This window comes from Littorina saxatilis, linkage group LG3 (genome assembly GCF_037325665.1).
Source record: "Littorina saxatilis isolate snail1 linkage group LG3, US_GU_Lsax_2.0, whole genome shotgun sequence".
Taxonomy (NCBI): domain Eukaryota; kingdom Metazoa; phylum Mollusca; class Gastropoda; order Littorinimorpha; family Littorinidae; genus Littorina; species Littorina saxatilis.
The window spans coordinates 18,421,441-18,445,645 of NC_090247.1; the positions used below are offsets into that span (position 1 = coordinate 18,421,441).

The window sequence follows — 24,205 nt, forward strand, 5'->3', positions numbered from 1 at the left end:
CCAATGTAGTGTACACGAAGGGACCTCGGTTTTTCGTCTCATCCGAAAGACTAGGTTTGTTGTGATTCCAACCAATCCGACGCCGCAGGTGGCTCCCACCTAGTTGGGAACTTCCTCGTGCACTTCAAGCCTGGTTAAAAAATTATAATGTGCACTATGTTCAATTGTTGACTCGATCCGTCAACAGTCCGGAATTATGCAATGATTTACCTTGAAATGAAAATAAGGTTTATTGAATGAATCGAAATGTGAACGTCCAAAATTATCGCTTTTCATCGCAATTTTGCTGTAGTTTCAACATTGCCACGGTTTCCTCCGTGTGCAAGGTTTGGTACCTTGCTACAGCTTCCACGAATTTCGGACACTATTCTGGAACATTTACCCGGCGGTGGCTTACTTGGAATAACAAAGACGGCCGGCTGACTGTGGAGATGCTTATTCTATATAGTCTTGTAAAAAATGAGTCAGCTGTGCCCGCCTTCAGTTTTACTCATGTTGACCTCTCAGACTCATCCTGACCTCAGGTCAAAATGAGTTCGGCTCATTCTCTCCCTGACAGGATGCTTTGAGTTTCCTTGTCTGGCAAGGAAACCGATTTTTGTACATAATTATTTAGAGCTTTTTGTAATGTGTTATGGATGTAAGCAGATTCGCGATCGTCGATAATGATTTTTCATGGTGTTTTGTAATTTTTAAATTACAGAGGAATTTTTTATTTTAGACAGTTTGAAGCGAGCTATTTGTCGCGGATGTATTTACTGTGCAAACAACTCTAAATATGGCATAAGTGTCACGTGATAATCAACCGTTTGGTTTCGGCCCTCGCTGGAGCAGACGATTTTTTGGACAGTGATGCAACCATATATTACGGTCTCCTTCCGGCAGCAGTCCCAAAATGTCGACTTATTTTTACCTTAGAACGATGTCTTTATCATAACTGTGAAGAACAGAACGGAGATCACTGTCGAAGTCGGCCAATCTGCAATCATTTTCGTCTCGCGAACACTGCTCGTGAACAACTCTGTATTCTTCTGTATTCTTCTTTTGATAGATTCGCGTAGGACTTTCGCGTTCGGTCAGAGAGACAACTGGCGATAGCCGTGGAGCGAGGATTATCAGAATGCTCTCAGACTGTGATTCCTGGAATACTTCTCATCCCGCCTGTCTCTGTTATTGGCGGGAACCGCGCGCACCTTTTTCCCACGGCCTAGTTTTCACAGCGAGGCTGAGGTCGTTTTTCACGCGAGGTCAGGATGTAACACTGCGCCATGAGGGGCAAGTAACTCCTGTTGTACGCCTCGCTTCATACTCTGTCTTGCTTTCTTTTCGCATCTTATCTGTGTTGAGGAAAATAAAGAGGTGGGGGAGAGTTTTCTGTTTAAGATGATCCTTGTCTTGGCGAAACTACAGATGGTGAAGTTTGTCAGTGAAGGGTGTTTGACGACACAGATTGGAATTCCGATAACGGAGACAGCTTTGTGGTTTGTCTGTCTGAGTGGAGCAGCGAGAGAGAGAGAGAGAGGGAGAAAGAGAAAGAGAGAGAGTCACCAAAATTATCCATACACAACACAAGAGTTGGAGGGATATGCAGTCACGTCGAATAATGCACCGTATAATAACGAAAAGTTAACTTGAAACAAACGTAATAGGATAGAGAAAAATCAAATTACAAAATCAAAAAGTTGATAATATTGGTACAATAATTTGCGACAACCAATGAATGTGATGACGGCTAAGCAAAAAAACAAACAAAATTAATGTTGACAAAGAATCAAAAAGAGGCAGGTCGTAGGCAGGAGGTGGGGGTTGTAGGGTGGGGGGGGGGGGGTCCGGGGGGTGGAATGGGGATAGGGTGGGGAAGAGTTGTGGAGGCAGAACCCTAGACTGTAAAGTACACAGACCTGTGTAGTCTCTGACACGACATCAGTTAGCAAAAAGGAAGCAGAAAATGCGACGACAAGAAAAAGATGGCGAGAAAGGAGATAAGACAGGCGAGAAAACTTAGCGATGACACCGATGAAAGCTCTCTTCAAGCAGCACAGCTTGACTCCGCCCCGTATCGCCGTGACCCGTGAAACGTGTTGAACGTGCACACACCAGTAGACACAGCAAGCAATCAGCTGCTCACTGGTGCCCCGGTGGCTCAGCTGGTGACGCAGCATCGCATCAGCAGCGAAAACGGCAACAAGGGGAGCCAGGCCCCTATTTAGTGATGGTGGTCCAATGACACCAAAACTGAAAATTGAAATAAAGAAAAAGACGGAGAAAAAAACTCCGAGAGGTTGGTTGTTGCTGATGAAGGTTTTGATGAATAAGACTTTTAATTTTGACGAAAACGGTGACATTATCATAACAGAAATGCACCAGTACAAGATGATAATGAAAGAAAACAGTATGAGTAAGAACATGGATTATATCGACTTTTTTTCTTCACTGTCTATACCCTGACTGACCTTACCCTGATTCACCGCCCGTACTGGTGATAGAATAAGAGTATGTATCACGGTTGCTGGGTTTTAATCGATAGATACAAAGGTCATTGAATTCAAAGATTGTTAGACCCAAGAGTGCCCGTTGGTGCGTTTGAAATCTGTTTTCATGAAAATGCATTGGGATGATTCCAGGCGTGTCCCCGGAACATATTTTAGTTACATGTATATTTTAACTTTTTGAAAGCGATTTTTTAACAAGATTTGAAGTACATGTACGCCTATTGAAAAGATCTGAGTTTTAAGGAATCTTCTACCTCTTACTGTGAAAAGTTTTCTCTCCTTCCCCTCCTTCCTTCCTTTTACTGTCTTTCTTTATAATGAATATCAATCAATCAATCAATGAGGCTTATATCGCGCATATTCCGTGGGTACAGTTCTAGGCGCTCTGCAGTGATGCCGTGTGAGATGAAATTTTATGCGGCCAGTAGATTGCAGCCATTTCGGCGCATATTTACCTTTCACGGCCTATTATTCCAAGTCACACGGGTATAGGTAGACAATTATTAACTGTGCCTAAGCAATTTTGCCAGGAAAGACCCTTTTGTCAATCGTGGGATCTTTAACGTGCACACCCAATGTAGACCCAATATGCAACGTTTATTATGTTATTAATAGATTTGGTTTATTTAGACGAATTGTTCAGCCGTTACCGCCTTACGTTGTACTGTCCATGCAGGAACACCACTATAAGCTTCTAGCTTGTTGTTGTTACCTGTGAATTTTGTATGCATGTCATGATTGTAACTTTTGTTGAATAAACTTATGTTTAAAGGCATACTAACGCACTCCCGTGTTTACAAAGTGTAGTTTGCCCACAATCGATGTCAAACGCACCATAAGACCATATAATGACGATACGTCACCATGCGCGGACCATAATACATGCATTACAGCTTGTTCTAGCCTCTGAAAAAGTGAGGATGTCAACAAAGCCGCGGTGTTCTCTCCCTTGCATCAACGTTACATGTGTTGCCAAATCTATAAATAGGACGATCCAGATCAAAATGAAAATTCAAATATCTCAACATTTAAGGGGTCCTAGACCACAATATTTTGCAGGGAACTTAATTTAGTCTGTCTCCAGCTGTTGGTAAAGCAATTAGCGTGTATAGTCATCGAGTACATATGGCTTTAAACCAAAAGTTTTTAATGAGTAGGCGGAGAACAAAACAGATTAAGATCGATGCTGAATGGGGCTCGCATGACCCCCTAGTTGAAAAAACAAGAAGCAACAACAAACAAACAAACAAACAACAAACATGGGATGACCAATTGTTGGATTCATTGATACACGTGTACAGCTGCAATGTGTGCCAATAAATCCAAGGGTCAATGGAAGATAAGTCCTTTGCTGACTCTCTTGGCAATTGAATCTATTAACCCTAGCAACCAACCGCCATGGATCCATTTACTGTTGGATTCTTCCACAATAGGATAAATCGACATGCTATCTTTTTGGTGCAAGCGCGCCTCCATACTATTTGCAGGGACAAGCCGCCGTTTTCATGCCTATGAAGTTAGGGGTGGTGGTGATGGAGAGAGCGGTTTGAAGTCGCTCAGTCTCTTTACCGTCGTGTAAACATCACAGAATGGGGGCTGCCTTGTGCTGTGGGAAGCGAACAACTCTCGCTCGTTTGATATTAGCTTTACTTTACAGTGGCCCCTGTCTTCTACGTCCTGTAAAAGAGGAGATCAGAAATGAAAGTCGCTCTTTCATGCGAAAATGTTTTCATTCCTGTCCCTGGATTGCAGTTTTAACATGAAAATGGGAAACTTGAAACTGTTGTTGATATCTTTTTTATTTTTTTTTATTTTAATACTAGATGGACTTCCTGCCAGCTACTGTTTAATAGACGCATATAATTCACATTGACCTTACCATGGACCATGTCCTAAACGCCCAGACCAGAGCAGAAAAAACGAAATGCTGGCTGGAGAGGTGTTGCCCATTTGACGCCAACTTGACTTCTGGCCCAAAAACGTAGCAGAGCAATTACAGCTAGACACCTAGGTCGCCCTTTTGATTCTAATCTGACTTTGTTCTTGTCCCTGCCCTGTATAGTGTCCTGTATAGTGTCCTGTATAGTGTCCTGAATAGTGTCCTGTATAGTGTCCTGTATAGTGTCCTGTATAGTGTCCTGTATAGTGTCCTGTATAGTGTCCTGAATAGTGTCCTGTATAGTGTCCTGTATAGTGTCCTGTATAGTGTCCTGTATAGTGTCCTGTATAGTGTCCTGAATAGTGTCCTGTATAGTGTCCTGTATAGTGTCCTGTATAGTGTCCTGTATAGTGTCCTGTATAGTGTCCTGAATAGTGCCCTGTATAGTGTCCTGTATAGTGTCCTGTATAGTGTCCTGTATAGTGTCTTGAATAGTGCCCTGTATAGTGTCCTGTATAGTGCCCTGTATAGTGCCCTGTATAGTGTCCTGTATAGTGTCCTGTATAGTGGCCTGTATAGTGTCCTGAATAGTGCCCTGTATAGTGTCCTGTATAGTGTCCTGTATAGTGTCCTGTATAGTGTCCTGTATAGTGTCCTGTATAGTGTCCTGTATAGTGTCCTGTATAGTGTCCTGTATAGAGACACATTACCAGACTAGATAAAGAGAAAAGAAATGAAGAGATCGTGTGTTTGCACATGTACGGCACAGTGACCCCTATCCTATCAACAGACATGGAGTGTTCTATCGCCGTGCCAAGAGAAGAGCAAGTAAAAAGTGTCTCTTTTGAAGCTAGATTGACTTCGTTCTTGACCCTGTACCACTTAGGCAAAGCCCAGACCAGGACAGTAACCGGAGATTATACAAATCTCTTTTGAGGTATATAGACTGCATAGAGGCCCGTGACATAAAAAGTCGCTCTTTTGATGCGAGATTGACTTCGTTCTTGTCCTTTTCCTGCATGGGTCAAGACCCACAGACATAGAAAGAGTAGCTCTTCCAATGCATGTGGCCAAGACCGGACCAACGCAGGGCGAAAGGGAGCAGAAGTGTAAAGGTCGTGGTCGCTCTGGCGAAGACCCACAGGCATAGAAAGAGTAGCTCTTCCTATGTCTGTCGCCAAGACCAGACCAAAGCAGGGCGAAAGGGAGCAGGAGTGTAAAGATCGTGTTCGTTTTTCGGGGTGTTGGGCGCTCAAAGTGAAGGGAAGGGTTTGGCCATCACGAAGTGAATTGGCGAAAATCGCTTTTTGATGTCAGCGTGTTGGCCAAGCTGCGGGTCAGGCATGTCATTTCCTGAAGTCTGAGGCCTGTCAGGAATTCGTCAGGGTGTTTTTATTCCAGCCATCGATTGAATAAATGGATGCAAGATTGGGTCAGTCTGCCGTTTGATAATCTGTGGTGGCTCTTTTGGCAAGGTTTGCTTTTGGCTCGAAACAGACCGATATTGAGTCTGATGTCAGGAATTCGTCAGTTTGATCCCAGCCATCGATTGGGTAAATGGATGCAAGAAGTGGGTCAGTCTGCCGCCTGATAATCTGTGGTGGTTCTTTTTCGCAGGGTTTGCTTTTGACTCGCAACAGACCGATATTAAGTCTGATCACAAGAGGTCGTCTGTGGCCCATCACCATCATGCTCGGTCTATGAAGTCATTGCTGGTCTCTTCTGCTGTTTTGAAGTATTTGGAAACGGGTGTCTAATTGAGCGTATGGGCCTCTCTCTCTCTCTCTCTCTCTCTCTCTCTCTCTCTCTCTCTCTCTCTCTCTCTCTCTCTCTCTCTCTCTCTCTCTTTATCAAGCCCCCTCCTTCCACCCAACGCCTGAGTGTGCCAAACCTTAGCACTTGTAACAGTCGTAACATACAACGGCTTGTGAGTGTACACGGGGTATGCTCCTCTATTCTCAACATTGAAACAACACCTTCATGCATTCTTTAAATAAATGATAACGAACATTAGAAATACCACCTCCCCTACCCAGTATACCATGTTGAACGGAACTTTGTGCATCATTTAACCATTTCTTAACTTTTATAATTGTCCTTTTTTGAGTCACTTGAGAAAAAGTGACTCTATGTAATCGGTCAGTGTTAGTCTGTCCGGCCGGCCGTCCGTAGACACCACCTTAACGTTGGACTTTTCTCGGAAACTATCAAAGCGATCGGGCTCATATTTTGTTTAGTCGTGACCTCCAATGACCTCTACACTTTAACGATGGTTTCGTTGACCTTTGACCTTTTTCAAGGTCACAGGTCAGCGTCAAAGGAAAAATTAGACATTTTATATCTTTGACAAAGTTCATCGGATGTGATTGAAACTTTGTAGGATTATTCTTTACATCAAAGTATTTACATCTGTAGCCTTTTACGAACGTTATCAGAAAAACAAGGGAGATAACTAGCCTTTTCTGTTCGGCAACACACAACTTAACGTTGGGCTTTTCTCGGAAACTATAAAAGTGACCGGGCTCAAATTTTATGTGAACGTGACTCATTGTGTTGTGAATAGCAATTTCTTCCTGTCCATCTGATGCCTCATATAATATTCAGAACTGCGAAAGTGACTCGATCGAGCGTTTGCTCTTCTTGTTTTAACAAGATTTATTTTTCCGTGTGTTTCAGTGTCAAGAAGGCTGCGATCTCTTCCCTGAAGTCTTGTCATCGACATGCTCCAATGAATGTACGGCAAGGATTCAACAAGTAAGTACAGTTGTATATACACATCAATGTTCAAGGAGATTCGTTTTGAGAGAGAGAAGAGAGAGAGAGAGAGAGAGAGAGAGAGAGAGAGAGAGAGAGAGAGAGAGAGAGAGAGAGAGAGAGAGAGAGAGAGAGAGAGAGAGAGAGAGAGAGAGCTTCGCATGGTCATACAAGAGAACGAGGGACTGAGGTTGAGCTACGAGCAGAGCGTGACAAAATAGTCCATTTGCGCAATTTACAAACTGATTCCTACTCACTAAACCCGTTACAAGCAGGCCATACAAAAGTGACCCTAAATGACTTTTATAATGGTACTTCACCACCATCCCCTATCTGCTCCTCATTAAACACTGCCAAGCCCCCCTCCCCCTGACTCCTTCCTTCCCCTCATGTGTCAAATCCTGTTGACCTTTTGTCGTCTTTGCAAATCACTACGCCGACCTTTCGGGGACGCCGTGTGTCTCCTGCCGCATGCATCCTGCTGGCGAAAGGGTCCCTAGATTTGAGTAGCATTACGGGATAGGTGCGCTATTCTGGTATTTGTTCCATACATGGAACTGTATATGACATTTTCAAGCAAGAATAGCGCCCCGGGAGTGGCGCGTGTGTGTGATAAAGCGGTGTTTGTCACAGGGTTGTAACGTGACACGTGCTGCCCGTAGCGAGAGGAAAGTAGGCTGGCTGACAGAAAGCGCCGTGACTCGGGACTGTCTCTTCAATGATTGACCTCACACCTGTCATCTGCCCTTCTCCCCCCCCCCCTACCTGTCTTCCCCTTCTACCCCGACCTACCCTCATCCTCAACTCTGCCTCCCACCCCACTGATCCCACCCCACCTCCTTCACCCCAAGGTCCCGTATCCCCAAGTGCCACCGTCTTGCTATTGAATATTACCTTTGTTGATAGCTGTGTCAAAGATATATTATTTTACCATCTTTGGTTGTGCGTTTTATTTTGCCAGACTGTGGCCTGTGTGTGTCTACGTAACGACGCTTTGTGTGTGTGTGTGTGTGTGTGTGAGTGTATGTGTGTGTGTCTGTGTCTATCTCTGTGTGTGTGCAAGGTTAAGCTTTTTCGAAGTTTGTCCAACTAACTGAGCATATCACGAACGGCTGTACATCAATTTTCTTTCGTCTTTGTGAGATTTCCTCCTAGTCTGGTTGTGGACAGATTCAGCAGCTTTTTGAAACACAACTTTAATATTACTTGACACATATAATTCCTAACGTTTCCGGCAACTAATCCTGTCTTAGGGTAGGGTCTTTCAAAGTTGATGCTTTTTAAATGTCTTTTTAAAGTCTGGCGTTTCATTGCGGTTAAATCGAAAACAAAACAGGAATGAGTCTGCTGTGTGAAAATGCTCAGCAGAAAGATCGCCTCTGCAAAAACATTAACGCTCTGCTCTTACCCCCCCTCCCCCCCCCCCCCCCCCCCCCCCCCCACTCCACCTCCGAAAAAAGAGGAAGAGAGAGGGAGAAAAACATTTTGTCAAACAACAAACATGTTGTCGCAGCCCTGTTAACGCGATATCGCTCAGTGAGAAACTGATTGAATTTGGATCGTTTAGAAAGTTTGCGCAAAGTTCCCGACGTGCCTGTGCGGTCGGATGATTGTAATTTTGAATTTGCGAGCCAGAGATTGCCTGCCTGTTGCTCCCTCACGTATCTAAATACCGGAACCGCTTGAGCAAACGCCGCTCTGCATTTTGGCCTCGTTCCCCGAGTCGGCTGTCCCCATCCCCAAATCGGTAATCACAGTTGCCTGGAACCCAAACCAGTATTTGCGCTCTTCGCAAAGAGAAATGCGAAAGGTCTTTCGTGATGCCGTCAATGGGGCTTATCTCCCATTATATCTTTCGCGGTTGTTTGAATTTTTGCTAGCCTCAGTCTCGGTCGATGCAGGCAGTGATCAAATGTAATCATGTTGTTGCGCCTCTGGCTCATGCTATTTACTATGTGTCTGTCTTTCTGTCTCTGTCTGTCTCACTCCCCCCTCCCCCCCCCCCCTCATCTCTCCCTTCTCTAGAGGTCTGCTTACGAATAACCTTTCTCCCCTGCGTCCCTCGCGAATTTCCCTCCGCACCTCTCGGACCCCGCGAGATCCATTATTATGATTTAAAGCCGAGACCGGCATGGCTTCCGAGACCACTTAGGCGGCAGAAACGAGGAAATGATGGCTAAGGATGGCGGTTGCTTGGGTTTGTGCTGGCGTTGGGTTTGGTCCTAGTTAATTGGTTCTGATCGCATGAATTGATCTAAGCTTACTGCCTGGAACTGGGGCAGGGGTATGTGACCCAAATCTGAGTGTAAGTGGAGTTTGGGACATGCGTCTCTTAACTACCTCCCCCCCCCCCACCCACCCACTCCCCTCCACTCCAGCTTCAAGCCCTCTTCGATTGAGTCATTTATCATATTTTCGGGTAAATATTTATTACTTGTTTCTGTTTTTCATGATTCAAAGATTGGTTATCTTTCGCTCCCTCCCCCCACCCTCTCTCTTGTTTGTTTATAACTTATTTGGGGGCAAGTTTTATACTCATTTTGTGCAGTTTAATTGATATTTGGTACCTTATTCACAGTTTTAATGTTTTATTTTTTGAGCGAGTCGCAGACAAGTCATTCTCACGCTGGAGATGATCTGTTTCCTCGGCCAATAAACAAAGTAGGAAACAAAGCAATATCTTCCGTTTTCTTCCCCGTCTGATACCCTCTCCCCAACCTCTAATCCAACCCCTCCCGCACCCCCTCCCCCCCTCCATCTCCCGAAAGATGTCGACAAACATCCGGCTTGTTTACTTCATGCCAAAAGCGGCAGTATTACCCGCAACGGATGATTTAAACTCGATCCCTTTGATGGGCTATCGCAAGTCACGCGTCTGATTTGACAAGAATAAGCCCTTTTACGGGAGGAAGCAAATACGGACACACTCTGGTAAAAAGACACGTTCGTTATGATTCCTCCTTTGTGCACTGATTTCTTCCATTATTGATTTTGTTTCAATCATTTTTGATGTTCTCTTCTATTTTTGTTTGTTCTCGTTTCTTCTTCTTCTTTTTGTTTTGTTTGGGGGGTGGGTCTTCCCCCCACCCCCCACCCCCCTCCCACCGTGGCCGTTATTTTTCTTATCTTCTGTTTTCTTTTCTTTTCTTTTATTAATTTTAATCTTCATTCTTTTTCGTTGCGTTTCTCTTTTCAACTTTGTTTTAAAACTCTCTCTCTCTCTCTCTCTCTCTCTCTCTCTCTCTCTCTCTCTCTCTCTCTCTCTCTCTCTCTCTCTCTCTCTCTCTCTCTCTCTCTCTCTCTCTTCTTAGGGTTTTGTCCCCACCCCCGCCACTCTCCCCGTTAATTTTCTTGTCTTTTCTTTTCTTAACTTAACTTGTCTTTTCTTCTGTATTATTGTCTTTTTTATTCATCTTTTCTCCTTTCTTTTTCTTTCTTTCTTTCTATCGAGGTGTTGGTTAACCTACTTTTTTGGCTGTAAAAATGATCAAGTGATTATGGCACGGGCATCAAAGAATATGAATTTCGAAGCATGATCTTCAGAACATTTGCTCCGGGGAGAGATTTCAAGCTTAGCCTTGAGCAGTAAATAGAGAATAGAGATAAGAATAACAAAAAGAAAGAAAAGAAAAGCAATATTTGTGATATATGTTGACGTGTACGGAATAAGGACTTCTTTGCCTTTTATGGGGTACACAAAAGATTCTGGAAATAACGCGCCTTTTTGCGCTGAAGATGAAGAAGCTTTTGAAAAGAGAGCTATATATATAGAGAGAGAGAGAGAGGGGGGGGGGAGAGAGACTGATTGAGCGGGGCAAGTGTGAGAAAGGGAGGGGAGGGGACAAGGTAGCTAAGAGCAATGACAATAAATGACAAAGATTTAACTACCTAAAAGCGACAAAAAAGCTATTTAAACATGAGAAGACAAAAGGAATTACAAGTGATAGCATGAGGACGTACGAAGATCTTATGACATATCTCTAGATGGACATCAAAAGCATTAAAAAAAGGAGAATCAGAAGGAAAGAAATGGGAGGAAACGGCGAGAAAGGCAACACATGTAAGAAGGAGGTGAAGAGGGGAGTGAGACACGTTGGAAGGAGAGTTCAAACATAAGCAAACCACAAGCCTCAGACACAAATGTCATTGCTTTAGAAAGAAAAATGTAGGATGGTAGAAAAAATAAGTGTTGAAACCAGACAAATTCATTTGTTCTGCCTTCATTCTTTTCTTTGTTTCTGTCCGTCTTCATTTCTTTTGTTTCTTTATGTCTGGCTGTTTTTCTATCTGTCTGTCAGTCTGTCTGTCTGTCTTTTATTTTATTTTATTTTCTTGTCTTTTTTTCTGTCTGCTTTTTTTTCCTTTTTTCTTTCTTTCTTTCTTTTTTTCTTTCTTTTTGTCCAACTTTCTCTGTTACTTTCTCTTTGTAAATCCAAAGAACCAGTAATAACTGTGTACGCACGTCTGTCGAAAACAAAACCTGCCATCTGTGTTACACCCATTTCATTTTCTCCGCGAAATACGCAATGACAGGGGACAGAGGAGGAGGAGGAATGGTGCGGGATGGGGGGGGGGGGGGGGGGGATCATAAGGATCATTGTGTTTTTCGAGCCCCAGACGGTTTGGATCATGAAAATCTTGTTATTTGGCTCGGCGACTTCCCGTTTTGCGTTTTATTCGTTGTTCAAGGACTTTTAAGCTGCTTGTGTTTTTCTTGATGTCCAGAATAAGGATCTAAATTAAGGCGCCGTGCCTTTTTCATTAAAAATACTGTTTATTTGTGTGGATTTTTTTGTTAGACTTTTGTTCTTCTTTTTGTTTGTTTGTTTGTTTGTTTGTGTGTCTGTGTCTGTGTGTCTGTGTCTGTGTGTCTTCTTCTTCTGCGTTCGTGGGCTGAAACTCCCACGTACACTACGTGTTTTTTGCACGAGTGGAATTTTACGTGTATGACTGTTTTTACCCCGCCATTTAGGCAGCCATACGGCGCTTTCGGGGGAGTGTCTGTGTGTGTGTGAGAGAGATTTATCTCAGTAGAAAACTACAGGTAACATCTCCAAAATGTCTAAATATACACAGCACTGTTGCATTTTCATAAATGGCTCAATGCATGATAAAATGGTTGCACGGATATGAAGCGACTGTTTGAAGCCAAAAGGGAGGGGGGGGGGGGGGGGGCGTCGGTGTTTTTTGTACGATGCAAGTTTGTTGAGTACCCTGATGATCAACTTGTATTTTCTCTTTTTTTCTGCAGAAAATAAACGTCACTGGACAAGCAGCCGTCCAAGACGAGGTATGTTGTGTCTTTGTGTTTGTCTGCGTGTCCCTCCATCCATCTCCTGCCTATGGTCAGTGTGTCTGTATGTCCATCATTTGTGCAATGTTTGGAGTAAATGTTACCATCCTTCTTTCACGTACTCCCACCTGTTCTGCACCACAGACGCGGCCAGCTCTGAGCACCACAGACAACAATGTCAGACACATTGCAAATGATATCAGGAGCCGGGGGGGGGGGGGGGGGTACAACCTGTGGTCTAGGGGTCGGTAGACCCCTGGTGGGGTACAGGGGGTCTGGGGGGCAATGCCTCCCTGAAGCTGAAGAATTTTAGCTATTTAATAATAAACAATTTGTGGCTTATCCTTGATTATGAACATGATCAACTTGTGTCAGCAGCCACTCATTATTTCTTTTTAAGTTAGTATTAAATCTTTTTACATTTAGTCAAGTTTTGACTAAATGTTTTAACATAGAGGGGGAATCGAGACGAGGGTCGTGGTGTATGTGTGTGTGTGTCTGTGTATCTGTGCGCGTGTGTGTGTAGAGCGATTCAGAATAAACTCCTGGACCGATCTTTATTTTACATGAGAGTTCCTGGGTATGATATCCTCAGAAGTTTTTTTCATTTTTTTGATATCGGTATCAAGGCCAGTTATACGGTACTGGCCGTGTGTTCAAGATGTGATATCCCCAGACGTTTTTTTCATTTTTTTGATAAATGTCTTTTATGACGTCATATCCGGCTTTTTGTAAAAGTTGAGGCGGCACTGTCACACCTTCATTTTTCATTCAAATTGATTGAAATTTTGGCCAAGCAATCTTCGACGAAGGCCGGACTTCGGTATTGCATTTCAGCATGGAGGTTTAAAAATTAATTAATGACTTTGGTCATTAAAAATCTGAAAATTGTAAATAACATTATTTATTTATAAAACGATCCAAAATTACTTTTACTTTATTCTTCATCATGTTCTGATTCCAAAAACATATAAATATGTTATATTCGGATTAAAAACAAGCTCTGAAAATTAAAAATATACAAATTAATTATGATTAAAATTAAATTTCCGAAATCGTTTTAAAAACAATTTCATCTTATTCCTTGTCGGTTCCTGATTCCAAAAACATATAGATATGATATGTTTGGATTAAAAACACGCTCAGAAAGTTAAAACGAAGAGAGGTACAGTAAAGCGTGCTATGCAGCACAGCACAACCGCTACCGCGCTAAAAAGGCTCGTCACTTTCACTGTTTTTTGCACTAGCGGCGGACTACAGTCATTGTGCAAAAAATGCAGTGCGTTCAGTTTCATTCTGTGAGTTCCACAGCTTGACTAAATGTAGTAATTTCGCCTTACGCGACTAGTTTCTTTTTTTTTGACAGCCGGGAGGGGGTTCCAGAACCCCCGTAACACCCCCCCTAACCCGCCCCTGGATATCATCAACCCTTATCCTCTCCCCCCTCCCCCCCCCACCCTTAACTCCATTCTTCATTTTCCATTGGTTTTATTTCTTTTCAAAATAAATCGTTTCCAGAACCACGTAAAAGTTCAGATAAATTGACTTTATACCATCAAAGTGGTTCTTCCTACCCCTCATGTTGCTTCCCTTTTCTTTCTCCATCGATTAGTATATTTCATGTACTATCTTTCTTTTTATCGCGGCGGAAACAACGCAAAAGTTTAAAGGAAAAAAAGAGTACCATTAACAACGTTCTTTCTTTTTCTTCATCTCCACAGTCTTCTTCACCCATTGTTTCCTTCTTTCCTCTCCTTTGCGACTTCGCGTCTTTTCCCCCCATTGTTTCCTTCTTTCCTCTCCTTTGCGACTTCGCGTCTTTTCCCCCATTGTTTCCTTCTTTCCTCTCCTTTGCGACTTCGCGTCTTTTTCCCCCATTGTTTCCTTCTTTCCTCTCCTTTGCGACTTCGCGTCTTTTTCCCCCATTGTTTCCTTCTTTCCTCTCCTTTGCGACTTCGCGTCTTTTTCCCCCATTGTTTCCTTCTTTCCTCTCCTTTGCGACTTCGCGTCTTTTCCCCCCATTGTTTCCTTCTTACCTCTCCTTTGCGACTTCGCGTCTTTTTCCCCCATTGTTTCCTTCTTTCCTCTCCTTTGCGACTTCGCGTCTTTTCCCCCCATTGTTTCCTTCTTTCCTCTCCTTTGCGACTTCGCGTCTTTTCCCCCCATTGTTTCCTTCTTACCTCTCCTTTGCGACTTCGCGTCTTTTTCCCCCATTGTTTCCTTCTTACCTCTCCTTTGCGACTTCGCGTCTTTTTCCCCCATTGTTTCCTTCTTACCTCTCCTTTGCGACTTCGCGTCTTTTCCCCCCATTGTTTCCTTCTTTCCTCTCCTTTGCGACTTCGCGTCTTTTTCCCCCATTGTTTCCTTCTTTCCTCTCCTTTGCGACTTCGCGTCTTTTCCCCCCATTGTTTCCTTCTTTCCTCTCCTTTGCGACTTCGCGTCTTTTTCCCCCCATTGTTTCCTTCTTTCCTCTCCTTTGCGACTTCGCGTCTTTTCCCCCCATTGTTTCCTTCTTTCCTCTCCTTTGCGACTTCGCGTCTTTTTCCCCCATTGTTTCCTTCTTTCCTCTCCTTTGCGACTTCGCGTCCCTTTCCCCCCATTGTTTCCTTCTTACCTCTCCTTTGCGACTTCGCGTCCCTTTCCCCCATTGTTTTCTTTCTTTCTTTCTCTTTTTCCTTTCCCTTCCTTTGTATCTTTGTGTCTTCTTACCCCATTATTTTACTTCTTTCTTTCTCTTCTTCCTTTTATTTCCTTAGCAACTTTGTGTTCGAAATCACGCACCAGACGCCCGAGGAAGAAAGGACAGGGTGCAAAACAGCGAGAAGAATCGGCGGTCAGTCGCTTTGGTGGCACGTAGGTCCGAATGGTGGCTGGCTTTGGTCAGTCGGAATCTTTTTATCGGAGCTTGACCGCTGTCCTGGAGAAATGGTCAGTGGGAGGGTAATATTGATGACTTCTGCTCCATAGATCGGACACGCGATCGTTTCCGCGATGACTGTCCAAGGTACACGAAGAAAATGACTCTGAAGATCACAAACACGACCACGTCGTAAGACATCGCGTGCACACTGACAGGAAGATAGACTGAGACAGACAAACACGCTGACACGCACATTTTTACTCACAGTGTAGTCCTCTCTTTTTTTTTTTTTTTTTTTTTTTTTTTTTTTGACGTCAGTTGCATGCAAAGTTGCTTCAACCCATCTTTTTTGCCTCTTTCGTCTTTTTTTTTTTTTTTTTTTTTTTTTCTTTCTTTTTGGGCGGTGAGCATATCCTTCTTCATTGGTCTTTCTTTTTTTTCTATGAAATTTTAATTTTGTTTTCTTTTGCATTACAGGTTACATTTCCATTAAATTACTTTTTAATTCAACAACAATCTAACTAAGGACAATGGGGATACACCTTTCGTAGCGCAAGTTCTTGTTGAAATACAATTTCCAATGGAATATGCGATTTAGTTTTCTTAACTTTGCTAATGCACATTTTTGCTATCAATAAAACATGGTTAATTAACGCTGATTCCTGACATTTTTCGATTCCGAATAATACACCTGTAATAGACAATAAGAAAGCCCGACCTGTCAGACTGTTCAACATTTTTTCAATATAAGTCCAAAACCTTCTAATTCGGGGACACTCATAGAAAAAGTGTTCGATGACATCCAGAATATGTGGGCACTCGTTACAGTTTTTTGTTTGACTTACTTTCATTTTATGTAATAAAATATTGGTGGGATATAAATTGTGACAAATTTTCCATTGCAACACACGCAGGCGCACTTCTTTTGTCACCTGTCGTGGCAACAACCACGTCTGTTCGACAAAAACAAAATCTAGTTTTCTTTTCCAAAAATTGATTGCATGAGATTTTTCAATGCTATAATTCCGTTTTTTCTTTAAATACAACTTAATTAACTTGGGTTTGCTTTTAAACACATTCAATTCATCATCAATTATATCTACATTAACTATATGTGCTGGGTTGTCTACAATCCAATCTTTCCATTGTTTTGGAATTGCATTCATCACAGAGTTGTATTCAAAAAAGGTTATTGCAGGGTTTTGCTGCACAGTGATCTGAACATCTTCACATAACAGAAACTGATTTCTTTCAACATTCAACAAATCATTTTTAACATTAAAACCTTTCTGGCGCCATTTTACAAAATCCAACACTTTACCTTTAAACTGAATCAGTCTATTATTAAATAACAGTTGATTACCAACATCATTTCTGTCAACTTCCTCTAAACCTACTTTATTTTTATTATCAAGATATGTCAAAAATACCTCTTTCCAAAAATCATTTTGAACTTTTTCGATTCCTTGTAATTCCTTTTGTGTGCAATTAATTTTTGCCAAATGATTAAAATCTGTTAATTGTTGAATGTGCCATTTTGGGATTGCACTCCAATTTTCTCGACCTGCTTCATGCAACCGTCCAATCCAATTTAAATAAAACACTTTCTGTATATCAAACATATTGATCATTTTCAATCATTTTCAATCGCGCGCACACTGACAGGAAGATAGACTGAGACAGACAAACACGCTGACACGCACATTTTTACTCACAGTGTAGTCTTCTCTATTTCTCACTCTGTCTCATTCTCTCTCTGTCTGTCTGTCTCCCTCTCTCTTTCTCCCTCCCTCCACCTCCCTCTCCCTCCCTCCACCACACGCACGCACGCACGCACACACACACACACACACACACACACACACACACACACACACACACACACACGACAACGTGGGCGTAGGTTTTAATAAGCACGTGACTGCGTGGGCGTTTCTTTTTTTTTAAAGAAACGCCCACGTAGTCTTCCAAGTCGGTGTCTCCACACGCAACATTCTCTTTGTTACTGTCAGTCTACCTGCCACTTAACTCAGAGTTGTGTGATGTTTTGTGCTGTTCTGCCTTGTCCTTTGTTTTATACACCCCCCGCGGGTTAGGGGGACGAATTTACCCGATGCTCCCCAGCATGTCGTAAGAGGCGACTAACGGATTCTGTTTCTCCTTTTACCCTTGTTAAGTGTTTTTTGTATAGAATATAGTCAATGTTTGTAAAGATTTTAGTCAAGCAGTATGTAAGAAATGTTAAGTCCTTTGTACTGGAAACTTGCATTCTCCCAGTAAGGTAATATATTGTACTACGTTGCAAGCCCATGGAGCAAATTTTTGATTAGTGCTTTTGTGAACAAGAAACAATTGACAAGTGGCTCTATCCCATCTCCGCCCTTTTCCCGTCGCGATATAACCTTCGTGGTTGAAAACGACGTTAAACACCAAATAAAGAAAAGATGTTTTATACCTGTCTGGTTCATGCCCTCCGATCTTGACTGTCGTCTCATCCTCTCGGCCTCTTTGTGAACTGAACACACATCGTTTATTTATATCATCGGCAGTAACTGGAAGGGCGTTCGTTTGCTTCTTGCTATCATTATTACCGTCTTCATTATTGTCGCTATCATCATCATCATCATCGTCGTCGTCGTCGTCGTCGTCATCATCATTATAATCAGCGTAGTCGTCGTCATCCTCATCCTCATCATCGTTCCTAATGTTTTCGTCGAAATCGTTATCATTATCACACGCATTTTGATTATGTAGATTAATTTTTCCCAGAGTATAATTTTAAGCCTCAGGTTGCATTAAGGTTCCAAGAAAAAACAGAAGGTATCATTTCTGCGCTTCAGACGCCACTCATACACACCGTAACCCCCCCCCCCTCTTTCTTCCAAGATATATATGCAAATCCCCCTTTATGAGAATCTCTAATCGGCGATTAATTTGACCGCCACAGATCCTTACAGGCTAGTTGTACGTGGAATAAGAGCATTCTTCCTCTCGCCACGACACACATTATGAATCGACATCCGGGCTGGCTGTTTCCTGTGCGGAGTGGGGTTGTTTTTCTTTCTCAGACTATTTCGTGGATAAAGATAGAAGTCATTTACGAAAATTTTTTTTTTTAAAATCTCACTCAAAATAAGAAGCTTCAAAGAGGTTTGGAAGGGGAGGGCTGGGGGTAGATTTGTTGTGTTTGTCCAAACAGAATGATTCTCTGTAAAATATTTACCGATCTGTGGTGGTTAACACGATCTTATTAATTTTGAATTATTAATAAGACATTAAATTAGATTATGAAAATAAATTAAATGCTTAACTAGAAATACATTTAGTACTGAGATTTACCCACCCACCCCTAACCCCCTTCTGAGAATTTCTATAACACACACACACATGTGTGTATCTTGGCCAAGGACGTTATGTTTTCCCCATCCTTTTCAGATCAAGAACTGCAACCAAGGCTGTGTGTTTGCCCTGGATGAGTACACTGCAGTTATTCAAGGTAAGGACCTATTTCTCCCCCACCCCCCTCTCTCTCTCTCTCTCTCTCTCTCTCTCTCTCTCTCTCTCTCTCTCTCTCTCTCTCTCTCTCTCTCTCTCTCTCTCTCTCTCTCTCGTTTCAATCTAGGTTGACTTTTTGTGATGTTTGGTAGTTTCCAGAAGATTTGAAGTGCTGGTACTTGTGGGTTTTTTCAATCATTATTAGAACGGCTTAACAGTCTTCCTGTTCGTGTTCTGAAACGGTCTTCTTTTTATAGTTGTCCTTCAGTTTTTGCAATCTGTCCTGATATATTCTTTTCTTCTTTGTTTTTCCCCTTTCTTTTGTTTATTATTTTATGGGTTTATATTTTGTCGGTCCTGTAACATTGCTTTCTCCATTATTGGAAGTTGTTGCCTCGTTGACACAATATTTTAAGGTTTTTTTTCCTTTCATCTTTATTTTAATTTCCTTAGCAGAGATGTTGTCCCTATTTCTTTTCTTCTTTGCTTTTTTTTTATCGTATCAGTTCCTTTTGAAGTGCTTTTTTCTATTGAATAATTATTAATGATCCCTTCCCGTTTATGTCTTTTCCCTCCAACACTACCCAGAAATAGCCTGACCGATTTTTCCTAACCTTGATACAGAATGTGTGAGTCCCTCTTTTGTTCTGCTCGAAGGTGACGTGGTTTTTATTTCCGGAGTCGATTTGTCAAAGTTTAAGACGCGTCTGATCTCAAAATCAAATCAAAACTTGACTAAATGTAAAAAGATGCCACAACAGGAATATTAGCGTCACGTGTAAGTTCTCAAATTTCTAACATAGGAAACAACAAACGCAAAAGCGTTTCAAGAATAAAGTTTGGGTGACTTTGTCATCATGAGCAGAGGAAAATTAGGCCCTGGCAGACTGTAGGCTGAATTGACCTTATTTACTTGAAATACAGACGTGTAAATGGATTGTGTATTTGTCACAAGGTTGTTTTTTCTAACGTTTATATGATAAAATAAGCTCCCATGAGCACACTTTTGCAAGATACTTTCTGCTTGATATTGCTTTTTCTGTTAAAGGACTGTGTTTTTGAACAAATGCAAAAAAGCCATGAATGCAAATTATATTTTAACTATTTCATATCTTTGATGCCTATATTGAACTAATGCATACTATCAATTATGAATCGTGTGCGCTTGTTTGTTTCAGATTCTCTGACTCCGCTACTTCAACCCACGCTGATCAGGGAATCCAAGAATTTCTCCAGTGTGGTGCTACAGTGGAAAGACACGGTATCGGAAAATGTTACACTGCACATCCACAAGAAAGTTATGGAAACTAACAGTGACTGGCAGCTACACAAAGACTTCAGATACTATTCTACCCCGGGTACACTGCACATCAAACAGCTACACCCGTATGTCACCTACCAGGTACGTTTTTGGTGTACTTGGTCATTGCGTTTAAAAGAGTAAAACAAACGAATAAACGCATGCACACAACGCGCACGAAGGCAACCGCACACACACGCACGCACGCACACGCAAGCACACACACACACACACACAAACACACACACACACACACACACACACACACACACACACACACGCACGCACGCACGCACGCACGCACACCACACATACACTCGCATACACACACACACGCACACGCGCACAAACACGCACACGCACGCACACACACACACACACTCACTAAAATAGACACTGACGTAACGATGCTATAACATTTATTTTAAATAAATATAATTCTGCCTTGGAATTCTGAAAAAAAGTTGTGAAAGATCATTTGTTCAGGAAGATGAACGTTTTCCAGGATTCGGTCACCCTACAATGTAAAGCAAAAGAGTCGTAAGGGTTCTATTTGCAGAAAAATGGGTTTGTTTAAGTTTTCCTTCCAGAATTCGGCCAGTCTTGATAAGTCCGGAAAGGTCTGCGGTACTTTTACAAAGTATGTTGCCATTTACTATTTTAGTACCCATTGTACACAAAGGGCTTGTATGTGTACATATATGCCTTAATAGCTTTTTAATTTAACAAAAAGGGGATATAAGACTCCCAACGATGCTCAGAAAAAGAATCGATACCAAAAAAGAGAAGAGCCATACAAAGAAGAAGAGGAGAGAAAAAAAATAACACCGTGAAGTTTATTCCCGTTTAAGTCGACACACGCATCCCAACACGTACACATGCGTTCGCATTTCAACACGTGTACACAGTGATTCACAAAATAACATGACAAAAACAAATGTGCAACAAAAACGCTGTAAATGGCTAAATATCAACAATAAATATAAACATCATCATCATCGACTTTTTTATTTTTACAAAAAAAGGGGGTATAAGACTCCCAACAATGCTCAGAAAAGGAATCGATACAAAAAAGAGAAGAGCCATACAAAGAAGAAGATGATAAAGATGGTGGGATTATAAGTTGGCATCCTTGCACTTGGACGCTTGCAACAACAACAAATCTACAGCCTTGCTGTGTTTTTTGCAGAGCACAGACTGTTCGCTCGATAACGTTTGTTACGGACACCTGTGTTGATCTGTCCAATCTAATCAGGACAAAAATCACACACACGAGACGCAGTCAAGCTGCTGATTTTTGACATGCTCCCATCATATTAATTTAAAATATAATTAATAACTGCGTGTTTTAATCTGTGGTGGTGTCGTTCACATGAGAAGGGCCGGTATCTCCAGAGAATGAACAAGGCAAGGCAAGGCGTGCAATATTTGTTTAAGCAAACCAAGGCGTACGTGAATAACTTAATGATTATATAACATTGTGAATGATAATGAGACACAGCACTTCTTAAAAAGTACATATAACGAACTTGGCTGATGCACAAATAAAACAACAACCAACCAACCAACCAACCAAACAAACAGACAGAGAGACAGACAGACAGACAGACAGACAGACAGACAGACAGACAGACAGACAGACAGACAGACAGACAGACAGACAGACAGACAGACAAACAAACAAACAAACAAACAACAAATCTCAGCTGTTCTACAAAAGTGTCAACGCTTTATTCTCTTTATGGGAGGAGCGGGTGTAGATGATCACAAGCACAGATTTTGCACAAATGACAACATTTGGACAATGCTTATTGCTAATCATTAACTGCATTTTTTTTTTATCTTCGCATTGACCGTTTTTCATCTCTTATACATTCTTCCAATTCTGTTGAAGACCACGTGACCGCTAAACTGTACTGCGATTGACCGGTTTTTGTGTAGTCTCGGTTAGCAGCTGGTCTCGATCAATGCGGAATGTGCTGACAAACTCAGCTGCTGTACCCAGATTTTGGATTTTTTCGGGGTTAATTGTACTGTAGGTTCTATTTTTGTTCCCTTCTCTGATTATATTCCCAGCTGAATTATTTACATCCTTTGAGAGCAACTTTGGTTTTATCTGAGCTGCTGTAAAGTGACTAATTTGAGGGAAAATGTACAATTGTCCTCGTCGCTTCTCTTTGTCCTGAGGCTAAATTCCGTTTGAGAAAGTTATATTTGGTTTGAACGATTGTCAGAAATAGAAGCCATTGTATGTCTAAAAGGGGGGCCGGGGGAGTTAACGTCCTCTCAGAAAATATTTCTATTTGGGACAAGAATTGGTGATACGCTAAGGGCATTGTATGTCTTCTATTTGTGGTTCTTTCATCTTTGGTCGTTCATATAGCACACATGGGGTTTAAGCAAACCTCAGTGCCAAACTTTGGAAATTAAAGGATGTTATATCCAAACTTTGGAAATTAAAGGATGTTATATCCAAACTTTGGAAATTAAAGGATAAATGTTTCTAAAACTAGTCTCGTTAGAACACCATTTCTGGGCTTGGATTTGTAATTGACCTTGTTATCTCGGTCGCGGGACGTTGAAAATCGATCTTTTTCTCATTTTTTTCTCTAGCATTCAACTCAACTCAACTCAACTCAATTTTATTAATCCATATGGAAATTAAATTGTAACAATACTCATTTCCAATCAAAAGAACAAGAATGCATAATAAAAATAAAAACATCATAAGAAAATAAGTGAGTATGATTATTATGAGTATGATCACAGTCTCACTAACGTGGCTGTTCATTCCGATGAAAATTAATGCGGAGGTTTGGGCGGAATTACAACGGCTTCACTTTAAATCTACAAGAAATAGGGGTTCTTGGCCGAACTAACAGGGTTTTACTGTAAAGCTAGAACAAAATCAGGGTTGATTGTCCCTCGAAGGCGGTATATGGTTGTCCATGAGGCTGGGAGGGGCCGAAGTTTGGAAGGGAGGTGTTCGAAATGGCTAACATCGATGCTGACGATTAACACAATAAAAGAGAAACTCTAAAAAGGATTAGCTAACAAGGGGCCAAATATTTGATTTTAGAATGTTGCAGTTTTTCAATATGATTATAATTATAATATAAAACACGATTTTGATTGTGTTTTAGCAACTGTAAACAATGGAAATGACATTCAAATGTAAACCAAGAATGAAAAGCACATGGTTTACTTGTATCTGTTAACGTTAACGTTGCAGCTGTCACTGAATCGAAGTAAATTTGTAACATGTCGTTATTCACGCCCACGCATAATGTCTCGCGCTCAAACATACAATCATAGACACTTATATCTTGAACACTAAATAAAAATTAAAAAACCCAGTTGTTAACAGACACATGTAATGTGTAACACTGTATGACTCATACATGATGACACGCTTTCAAAAATGGTTAAGTACAGCATACTATATAAGTCTTGAACAATAAATAAACAACACATGTTTTCTTTAAAGACACATTTACGTTATTTATCTCCAAGATGCATGTATGAGATTGCTTAGAAATAGATAGAAATAGATGCAGATGGAAGTAGATACAAACAGACCACAAAAAAACCCAGACATACAGACACAAATAGACATGTTTTCAACTGTTTTCAAGGCTCTCAGTTAATAACATTCAGCCAAAACGGCTGTGGCCAATTCGCCCGTTTCAAATTTCCTACTGTAATACATATGACTAGCCGGTTTCGTACCTTTTTCCTTAAAAGGTGGTCGTCTACATTTTTGCTTTTTTTCAATAATCTTATGGTTAGATTTTGCTAAAAAGTTATGTCAGATGATGAATGAACCATGGGGAAAAAAGTTATAGAAAAAAAATATGTAAAAAAAGATGTTATTTTTGGGTAGCGTGACTCACGCTTCCAATATTTTGTTTTCTGTTTGCTGAGAACATGTGCTTTGCCTAAAAATACTGACCAATCAAATTCATGTCACTATGCTTATAGCCACGCCCAAACAAGTGCAGCAACAGTTTGACACTGGAGCGCTGTCCACGCTTTTTTTTAAACGCGCGAAATGCACGGGATTTGAGAGGAGTTTTGCGCTTGGCATTTTCCAAAAAAGGATATCCTACCATGAGTACTACGCTGGAATACC

At 41.5% G+C, this 24,205-nt stretch overlaps 1 protein-coding gene across 1 annotated transcript in view; it reads left to right on the top strand.

Annotated features, from left to right (window-relative positions):
- The window catches only part of LOC138961778 (proto-oncogene tyrosine-protein kinase ROS-like), a 230,927-nt gene that overhangs the window by 99,358 nt on the left and 107,364 nt on the right, over positions 1-24,205 (top strand). The window contains exons 3-6 of the mRNA XM_070333450.1: positions 7,048-7,125; positions 12,377-12,415; positions 18,714-18,774; positions 19,952-20,175. Of these exons, the coding sequence (XP_070189551.1) occupies positions 7,048-7,125; positions 12,377-12,415; positions 18,714-18,774; positions 19,952-20,175 (402 nt within the window). The remainder of the gene's footprint in view (positions 1-7,047; positions 7,126-12,376; positions 12,416-18,713; positions 18,775-19,951; positions 20,176-24,205) is intronic.